This window comes from Corylus avellana, chromosome ca11 (genome assembly GCF_901000735.1).
Source record: "Corylus avellana chromosome ca11, CavTom2PMs-1.0".
In the NCBI taxonomy this organism is placed as follows: Eukaryota; Viridiplantae; Streptophyta; class Magnoliopsida; order Fagales; family Betulaceae; genus Corylus; species Corylus avellana.
Window position 1 is genome coordinate 16,925,043 of NC_081551.1, and position 9,227 is coordinate 16,934,269.

A 9,227-nucleotide genomic window follows, 5' to 3' on the forward strand; every position below is an offset into this window, starting at 1 on the left:
GAAACAAATAACAATACACCAAGATTAACGTCAAAAAAACAAACCAAAAAAAGAAATCAAAACCACAGCCGGAAATACCGATCCAGTGCAAAATTTGGGATGGGCACAGGTGAAACCGGTTAGCAAGGTGGTAGCACATGCATCGAGGTGGAAGGCGGAGGGCAGTAGATCAGGCGAAAACAAACCGGTCCAAAGCCAAGCCCGATCCAGCAAAAAAACGCAGCAGAGGGTGATGGCGGGGGAGGAAAGCGGCAAGGTGGAGAAAGGGAGAAGGGCCATGCCCCATGCTAGAGAAAATCGGACCAGAGGGGGGAAAAGAGCGGCAGAGAAGGGGGAGAGAGGAGGCAACGGGGCAAGGGTGATGTAGCTCTGATAATGGTTTCTAGTAGTGCACTCGAGCACACTAAAGTGCGATTGAGCGCACCTACGCTCGTTGCGCCTTGTGATTGCGATCGATCACACAATCGAGTGCACCTGCTCTTTGGAACTGTGATCGAGTGCCCACGTGCTGCAATCGAGCGCACGCGGGACCATTATGTTATTTTCTGCGTTTTAATTAGGTTAAACCGACTTTATGTTGTTATTTTATTAGGGTTAAAGTTTTGGAAGTCTTTATTTCATTATTTTATTATACTTAGGGTTTTGGAGGTATTTATATCATGTTTTATTAGGTTTAGGAGTCTTGGGGCTATAAATACATGCTTATAACCTCTAGTTTATCAGTTTATGTTGTTTATTGAATTTTGTTGAATAAGAATTACTCACAGGTGAGTTTTTTTTCATATTTTTCCTTGAAATTATAGATAGACTTTATATTTTGAGAATAATTATCAGATCATTGATGGACTCAAGATCTAGAATTATTTATCCGCTGCTTATTGATGTTCCTTGCTACAGCCCACTAAGTCACGCTGCATCAGTTAGTATCAGAGCTCAATTACTTTCCATGAATGGGAAGGAGTAACCGCTTTGCAGACATGAACGAGGTGCACGTGCACACAGAGGCAGCACGTAGGGAGCAAACGGCAATCGTTCAGCTGAACGGTTATCGCCACCAACCAAGATTGCGATTCTCGCAGGCGGAAGGCAAATCTAATGGTGAGTGGTGGCAATACAAGGAGGATCGACTCAAGGCTATGAGGGATCAAATTGAAAACCTCACTACCTAAGTATCTAACTAGTGTCGTCACAATGGGAATGGATCTAGAAACCCGTGTACGGAGCGCCGAATGCAGGGACGTTAGCACTTTGCGCAAGCTCATGCCAATCAGTGGTTAAGTAGATTAAAACTTGATACACCGGAATTCCAAGGTTGCTTGCAACCTATAGAGTTCATGGTGGCAGAAAAAAATAGAAAATTTTCACAAAAAGAAGTACCTAGGAAGATGGCGGAGTTGGTGCCTAAGGAGGTGGCGGAGATCAAGTGTCGTTCGGTGTCTCGATACATTAAACGTACGTGCCGACCATTTCAAACTATATGCACCACGTGAGGCAAGGGGGCTAAGCTTATCATTGATCCAAGGAGTCATGAGAATATAGCGTTGGAGGAAGCAGTTCGCAAGTTGGGGCTTGAGACCAAGAGACATCCTACTCCCTATCAATTGGAGTTGCTCACAAAAGGAAACGAGGTAACAATTTCTAAACGTTTTCTAATGTCCTTTACCATTGTAGCTAAATATAGAGATATTGTATGGTGTGATGTGGTCGACCTGGAGACGTGTCACCTGTTATTGGGCAAGCCATGGCAAGATGATAAAGCTGCTATCCATAATGAAACAAAGAACACGTACAACTTCATGTTAGGTAAAACCAGAATGATATTGCTACATAGCCCATGGGCAGAGCCAAAACCTTCACAAGGGGATGGTCAATCCTTTGTAGCCAAGCAGGAGTTGACAGACACGGAAAGCGGCATCAAGGGAGTGGTACCGGGGCTGATAAAGGAGCTGTTGGGAAGATTTGTCAACGTGGTCCGAGCAGAATTACCAAAAGCGGTACCGTCGTTGCGAGACATTCAACCTCAACTTGATTTGGTGACGGGGTCAAATGTTCCTAATCTCCCGCACGACATTAAGAGTCCTAAAAAGTTTGAAGAATTGGGGAAAGAAGTGAAAGAGGTAAACCTTTCAGAGAGTATCGCAATTTTTCATGAAGAAGAGGAATCCTTGGAAGAGGTAAATCTTTCTGATAGTTTTGCAATTTTTCATGAAGAAGAGGAACCCTTGAAAGAGGTAAATCTTTCGGATAGTTTTGCACTTTTTTACGACAATTCTATATATCATATGCTTGATAAGAGCCTCGAAGATAAAGTCTTCGATTTTAGTGTTGAGCTAATTAACTATGTTGATTTCATTGAAATAGATGTTATTTTATCAAATTATTCTAACCAAAATTCTGATAAGATCTATATGGTGGAGAAAACTTTTCTGTCACAGATTGAAAAGGTCTTTATGAGTTCTTTGGGGATTCTCATGGCATGTGGGAAGAGCAAAGCATGAGAGAAGCATCACAAGTTTACACAACAAAGGGTTGTGTGGGGATTTCATGACATACATCGACGTGTGCCAATGATGAAGAGCATCGCATTTATTGTGGAGTGTTACTTTGTCTTGATCCTGAGGAACGGCGAGTGGGATGAGTTGACTGGGCATCCAAAGGACTGTGGAAAGAATCAGTCGAATTCGAGGACGAATTCTCTCCAACCATGTGAGAATGATGTAGCTCGGATAATGGTTTCTGGTAATACGCTCAAGCGCACTAAAGCGCGATTGAGCGCACCTGCCCTCGTTACGCCCTGTGACTACGATCGATCACAAAATCGAGCGCACCTGCTCTCTGGAACTACGATCGAGCGCCAGCGTGATGCGATCGAGTGCACGTGGGACCATTATATTATTTTATGCGTTTTAATTAGGTTAAACCGACTTTATGTTGTTATTTTATTAGGGCTAGAGTTTTGAGTGTCTTTATTTCTTTATTTTATTAGATTTAGGGTTTTGAGAGTATTTATGTTATGTTTTTTTAGGTTTAGGAGTCTTGAGACTATAAATATATGCATATAGCCTCTAGTTTATCAGTTTATATTGTTTATTGAATTTTGTTGAATAAGAATTACTCATAGGTGAGTTTTCTTCATATTTTTCCTTGAAATCATAGATAGACTCTATATTTGGAGAAGAATTCTTAGATCATTGATAGACTCAAGATCTAAAACTATTTATCCGCTGCTTATTGATGTTCTTCGCTGCCGCCCACTAAGTCACACTACATCATAGGTGCATTAGGTAAACTTCTAGCACCCGTTGCGAAGAGGGCGAGGGGAGGAGGGAGGTAGCCAACGGCCTTCCCTCCTCCCCAAGCCTAAAGATACCTTACATGTGCGGCTGCGGCGCTCAGAGAGAAAGGAGCTAGGGTTTGGAATGCACAAGATTGTGTTAAAGCATTCGGTCTATGACCTACATTCACATATAAAGCCCAAATTACTACATTATACTCTTATTACTTGATTAATATTAACTATGTATAAGACTATATAGATTAATACTAACTTAACTTATTTAATTGAAGGAAAAATTACAGTTTACCCCCCAAACTTGACAGCGTTTTTCAATTCGAATATCAAAGTTTCAATTTTTGAAATCCACCCTCACAAAGTTCCAATTTTTTTCAATTCGACCAATATCATCCCAAAATTCCCATATTGCCCCTAATTTTTTTTTTTTTTATGAAAACGAAAACAAATTTGGGGGGTGCAAAAATGACCAGATGACCAGCCATCCCAAATTTTTTTTTTTATAAAAAATAAAAAAATAAAAATTAGGGGTAATATGGGAAATTTTGGATAAAATTGGTCAAATTGCAAAAATTGAAATTTTGGTGTTCGAATTGAAAAACGCTGTCAACTTTGAGGGGGTAAAATGTAATTTTTCCTTAATTAAATGAGTCAAATCTTTTAACTTCAACTTACTAATTTTGTATTTGGTTCATATTAATTTGCGAATTGTATCAAAAATTAACCGTCTTAAAATCGAGAAATGATTTATTTCAATGAGGCTTCTCAACCCATTTGAAATGGGTATACTCGATCCTCATTTTTGATTGAAGTAAAAGTGAGGATCAATCAGCAATTGCGTCACCTAAATTAAAGTAAAATGTTAAAGAAATAAAAGTGAGTTGTTGGTCTTCAAATGGGTATACTCGATCCTCACTTTTGATTGAAGTAAAAGTGAGGATCAATCAGCAATTGTGTCACCTAAATTAAAGCAAAATGTTAAAGAAATAAATGTGAGTTGTTGTTCTATTGGATAATTCTGTAGATGCCTACTGGAATGCCAGTGTGGCTACCCATTGACCTTTTTTTAAAATAAAACGCATGTAGATTGACTGTATTAGGCACTAATGAAACTCTTGGAGTAGTATATACCAAACTTGATAAACATCAATTAAGTTACTCCAAGAATTAATTCCATCATATATGCCTGAGAATCGTGAATATTAAGCCGATCCATATAAACCCAGTGCATGTATGAAAGCTAATGTGAACACCTTGCCACGAAAACAATTAATTGAAGGAAAAGGAGAAAAAGATAATAGAGATTGAGAGAGAGAATCCCCTCGATCAAGGAATAAAAAGCTAAAAAAGTATCAAGGAAAAGAGGCCACCAAAGACCAGTATGCTGTTGAAATCCATCTCCAGGTCTCCAATACAAAAACAAAAATATGCACCATCTTCTACTACCCCAAGCGTACGTTGATCTCCACTAACAAAAAGGTTTAAAGAAAGCCCAAAATTCTACGAAAAGTAGCTTTACACCACTCATATATATATAGATCTAATAAGATGAGTGCTACAAAGTTGGTAGTGAGGAGAAAGAAATTCTGAACTGGGATTAGCATAATTAATTTTGTTAATGGTGCAAATGGAAGCCATGTGGTTTTCTTTCCTATTGATTTTAGTGGTGATTTCACCTGTTGAAAGCCAGCTGAAAACTGGGTTTTATTCTTCTTCCTGCCCAAGAGCCGAGGCCATAGTGAGATCCACCGTTGAAACACACTTCAACAGAGACCCCACGATTGCTGCTGGCTTGCTCAGGCTTCACTTCCATGATTGCTTTGTTCAGGTCCATCGTCTTCCTAATCCCCTTCTCCTCATGCATGAATATTTTCTGAAATCGACATTAATTGATGCATATATATAAATTGCACAGGGGTGTGATGGTTCGGTGTTGATCACGGGGTCTTCTGCTGAGAGGAATGCACAGCCAAACCTTGGGTTAAGAGGGTTTGAAGCAATCGATGATGCAAAATCACAGCTAGAGGCCTCGTGCCCTGGTGTGGTTTCATGCGCCGACATACTTGCACTTGCTGCTCGTGATTCTGTGGACTTGGTATATATACAAATCTCTCTTTATTTGAGTTGGTTTTTAAATAACGGGTCAAATAATGAATTATGTTCAATTCAACTCAACACTATCTATTTATCAAACAGGTCATACCCGCTTATTTAAATGAGTTGTGTCAAGATTGAAGAATCAAACATGTTTAACTAAACAGATGGTGTTAGAATCAACCTTTAATGAGTTTGTGAGTCAAACGGGTTGACACGCCAATCCTGCATGACGTGTTTCAAACTTCGGGATCTAACCATATATGTATATCCCCAAATCTCAGAGTGATGGTCCAAGTTGGCAAGTGCCCACCGGAAGGAGAGATGGCAGGGTATCTTTGTCTTCCCAAGCCTCAAATTTACCTTCTCCTCTTGATCCTGTCTCTATTCAGAGGCAAAAATTCGCTGCTAAAGGCCTTGACGATCATGATCTTGTCACATTAGTTGGTACCCTCTCTCTCTCTCTCTTAGTTATTTACATGGAGATGGTGTGTAATTAACAACAGGAGTGGAACTAGAATTTAGAATTTGGGGAGCAAAATTAAAAAATATAGGAGTAAATAGATAAGAGTGAAAAGGCGGTTAGCAGTTATTGGCTAAAATCGCTAATCGTAAACTCCTAGGCGGTTAACTGACAATTAGCGGTTAGTAACTCTAATAACCGCTAACCGCTTCTTAAAAGAAAAAATTTTAATTTTTTTTAAAAAAAGAAAAATCAAAACGATGTCATTTCTATGGTAAGACAATAATATCGTACTACATATGACATCATTTCAAGATTTATATATATATATATATATAAAAAAAAAAAATTTTAAACACAAAAATGACATTGTTTCATGTATTTTTATATATAAAATATAATATGTATATAGGCACGGTTTTGCTAACCGCCTACAAAAGCGGTAAGCGGTTAGCGGTTAGTGCAGTTAGCAGGTAGTTATTAACCGTTTGCCTTTTCACCCCTATAAAAAGAGTTTGAGAGGGCAAAATTAAAAAATTTAGGGGTAAAATTTAAATTTGTAAAAAATTTGAAGGACTTTTTTCAAAAAACAAAAGGTAATGTAGTTAGTTCTGCCCCTGATTAACATACTTTTTTTTTTTATGGGGGATTTGCATGTGGATGTGGATGTGCAGGTGCGCACACCATAGGACAAACGGACTGTTCATTCTTCCGGTACCGTTTATACAACTTCACGGCCACCGGCAACTCCGACCCGACCATAAACCAAGCATTTCTGGCCCAGCTTAAAGCCCTCTGCCCCAAAGATGGCGATGGCTCAAAACGCGTCGCGTTAGACAAAGACAGCCAGGTGAAGTTCGACGTGAGTTTCTTCAAGAACGTGCGTGACGGCAACGCAGTTCTGGAGTCGGACCAGAGGCTCTGGGGAGACGAAGCAACGCGTAGCGTGGTGCAGAATTATGCGGGGAGCATCAGGGGATTGCTGGGGATAACATTTGATAATGATTTTCCGAAGGCTATGATTAAGATGAGTAGCATTGAGGTGAAGACGACAGATGCACAGGGGGAGATTAGGAAACTCTGTTCCAAGTTTAATTGATCATCAAGAAATTAATCAACCCCAAGAAGATGCATGTGTGGGCTGACTATATTTATGAAGAAGAAATATATATGTACTTCTATGGGAAAGGAAAATGAAAATATTTCTTTCTTTCTTTCTTTTTTTCAATTTCAGCCCTACATTAAATCTTGTCCTCTGTATTTTTTTTTTTTTTTCAAAGATTTAAGCATGGGCATTTTTACAAATTCTGTTAAATCCTGACCAACGTCTAAATCGTTTCAATTTTTCTTTTTCTTTTTTTCCCTGAAAAAAAGTAAGCATTTTGAGAATTCTATCGGCTTAATGTTCAATACCTTATTAGCAAAGCAATGTTGGAGGCTTATTCAATACCCTCAGAGTTTGGCAGCTCAGATTATTAAGGCTAAATATTATCCCAAGGCTTCCCTTTTAGAGGCAATGTTGGGGAGTAGACCATCTCTTGCTTGGCGGAGCATTCTATCGGCAAAACCCTTGTTCCATGCAGGGATGATTTGGAGGATAGGGGATGGCCGTACAGTGAAGATATGGGGGGATAAATGGTTACCAAAACCAATGGCATATATTATCCAATGTCCATGCCGTCAATTGGATGTGGATGCTACTGTTGCTGAACTGATTGATAGGAATACGGGTGGGTGGAATATTTCTCTTATCCATAGTATTTTTTGGAAAGAGGAAGTTGAGATCATATACAACTTACCTTTGAGCAGATATTATCGAAGTGATAAGATGATTTGGCTGGCTACCTCTACGGGGGTTTTCACGGTTCGAAGCGCTTATTACTTGGAGAATAAGAGGAAAAATATGATGGCTGGGTAAGGGTCCAACCAAGCTCGGAGTAATGGGGTTTGGAAGAATCTTTGGAACCTTCAGGTACCCAATTCTACTAAGGTTTTTCTTTGGAGGGCTTGCAATAATATCATTCCTACTAAGGATAATTTATGGCGGAGAGGAGTAGTGGAGGCGGATCTATGTCCTATCTACCGTAGGGTCTTAGAAACGGTAGTTCATGTACAGTGGGAATGCCCAACTGCTAGTGATGTATTGGGAGGTAGCCAACGAATGATTCAAAAATGCAGTAGTGAAGGTAGCAGCTTTTTTGAATTTCTGGAAGCTCTTTTGTTACAGTGCAATGGGGGAAGAGATGGCCGTTATAGCAACCACGGCTCGAGGCATATGGACCTGCCGAATTCACGTTGTGCATGGCGGGCCTTTTGCTCATCCGAACTATATTGTAAAAGAGGTGGAGGAGGTGATTGCCCAATTCTGGAACTCTCGGGATAAAATGGAAGATGGCCAGCCTAATAAACCTGCTCCAACCTGAACGAAGTGGATTAATCCTCCTTGTAGAACGATGACGGCGAATTGGGATGTGTCTGTCAACTTAGATAGCAAACGTATTAGAGTAGGTGTGATTATATGGGACTCCAACGGTTTGGTGACACTTAGTCGCACTATGGAAGCATGTCTAGTGCATATCATAGCTGAAGCAATGGCTTTACAAGCAATGTAATTTTGCCGAGACCTGGGATTATCAGATATAATTTTGGAAGGAAATTTACTTCAAGTGGTCCAGGCTATTATTGCAAAGGGAGATCAATGGCTTCGGTTTGGACAGAGTATTGTTGATGTGTAGGTGGTTCTCTTATGCTTTTGAAGGTGGGAGGTTACACATGCAAAACGTGAAGCCAATTCACAGCTCATGGACTAGCTAAATTAACGGTGCAAGAACCTACAAAGAAGATATGGATGGAAGAGATTCCTTTTTTGTATTTTTGATGTAGTTCTTTTAAAGCAATATGCTTTTCTTGTTTAGAGTTTTTATACTCTAGATCTTTGCTATTGAAATGAAAGAAGTCTTTTATAAAAAAATAAAAAATAAAAATAATAATAATAATAATAATTAACATTAAAAATATTTAAAAAGAGTATTGAAATTAAAAGGAGAGAGAGGAGTAGAGAGATACTTAAGTGGTTGAACAATCTAGCTTGAAGTAAAGATATGTTTAGGGAAGTATGTTCATGACAATCATGATATGTTATCACTAAATGTATCTGGTAAGGTACATCACAAGCAAATATTGCATTGCTGTTGAGCCTTACTAAATAGCTTATAGAAATGAGGCTATCGACCTAACCACACAAATTGTCGTCCCTTGAACCACTTTATTAAAAATTTTGAAAAGGGCTTTTAAAACCTTTTGTAGTGAAGGCCAATTGAGGAATTAAATATGCTGGTTTAGCAAGCCATTTACTGTCATTGAAGAAGACGTGAAGAA

The 9,227-nt window shown here is 39.2% G+C and overlaps 2 protein-coding genes across 2 annotated transcripts; both read left to right on the forward strand.

Annotated features, from left to right (window-relative positions):
* Nucleotides 1–977: 977 nt before the first annotated feature.
* Nucleotides 978–2,498, forward strand: LOC132165152 (uncharacterized). The gene is made up of 3 exons (XM_059575647.1): nt 978–1,098; nt 1,672–2,117; nt 2,436–2,498. Exons 1-3 carry the CDS (start codon nt 978–980, stop codon nt 2,496–2,498), a joined length of 630 nt encoding a protein of 209 aa, XP_059431630.1.
* A 2,412-nt stretch (nt 2,499–4,910) lies between these two features.
* Nucleotides 4,911–6,948, forward strand: LOC132166432 (peroxidase 25-like). Its single transcript, XM_059577242.1, has 4 exons — nt 4,911–5,120; nt 5,208–5,387; nt 5,671–5,833; nt 6,524–6,948. The coding sequence occupies exons 1-4, from the start codon at nt 4,911–4,913 to the stop codon at nt 6,946–6,948; spliced, it is 978 nt and encodes a 325-aa protein (XP_059433225.1).
* The last annotated feature ends 2,279 nt before the right edge of the window (nt 6,949–9,227 follow it).

What these genes read in the sequence shown, in the direction of transcription:
- LOC132165152 (XM_059575647.1), top strand. Translation starts at nt 978, where the DNA reads ATGAACGAGGTGCACGTGCACACAGAGGCAGCACGTAGGGAGCAAACG. An exon ending in GGCGGAAGGCAAATCTAATG is followed by an intron (nt 1,099 to 1,671) that starts GTGAGTGGTGGC and finishes TTACCATTGTAG; the next exon opens with CTAAATATAGAGATATTGTA. An exon ending in TGGGGAAAGAAGTGAAAGAG is followed by an intron (nt 2,118 to 2,435) that starts GTAAACCTTTCA and finishes TTTCTGTCACAG; the next exon opens with ATTGAAAAGGTCTTTATGAG.
- LOC132166432 (XM_059577242.1), top strand. Translation starts at nt 4,911, where the DNA reads ATGGTGCAAATGGAAGCCATGTGGTTTTCTTTCCTATTGATTTTAGTG. An exon ending in CTCGTGATTCTGTGGACTTG is followed by an intron (nt 5,388 to 5,670) that starts GTATATATACAA and finishes CCCAAATCTCAG; the next exon opens with AGTGATGGTCCAAGTTGGCA. An exon ending in TGATCTTGTCACATTAGTTG is followed by an intron (nt 5,834 to 6,523) that starts GTACCCTCTCTC and finishes GTGGATGTGCAG; the next exon opens with GTGCGCACACCATAGGACAA.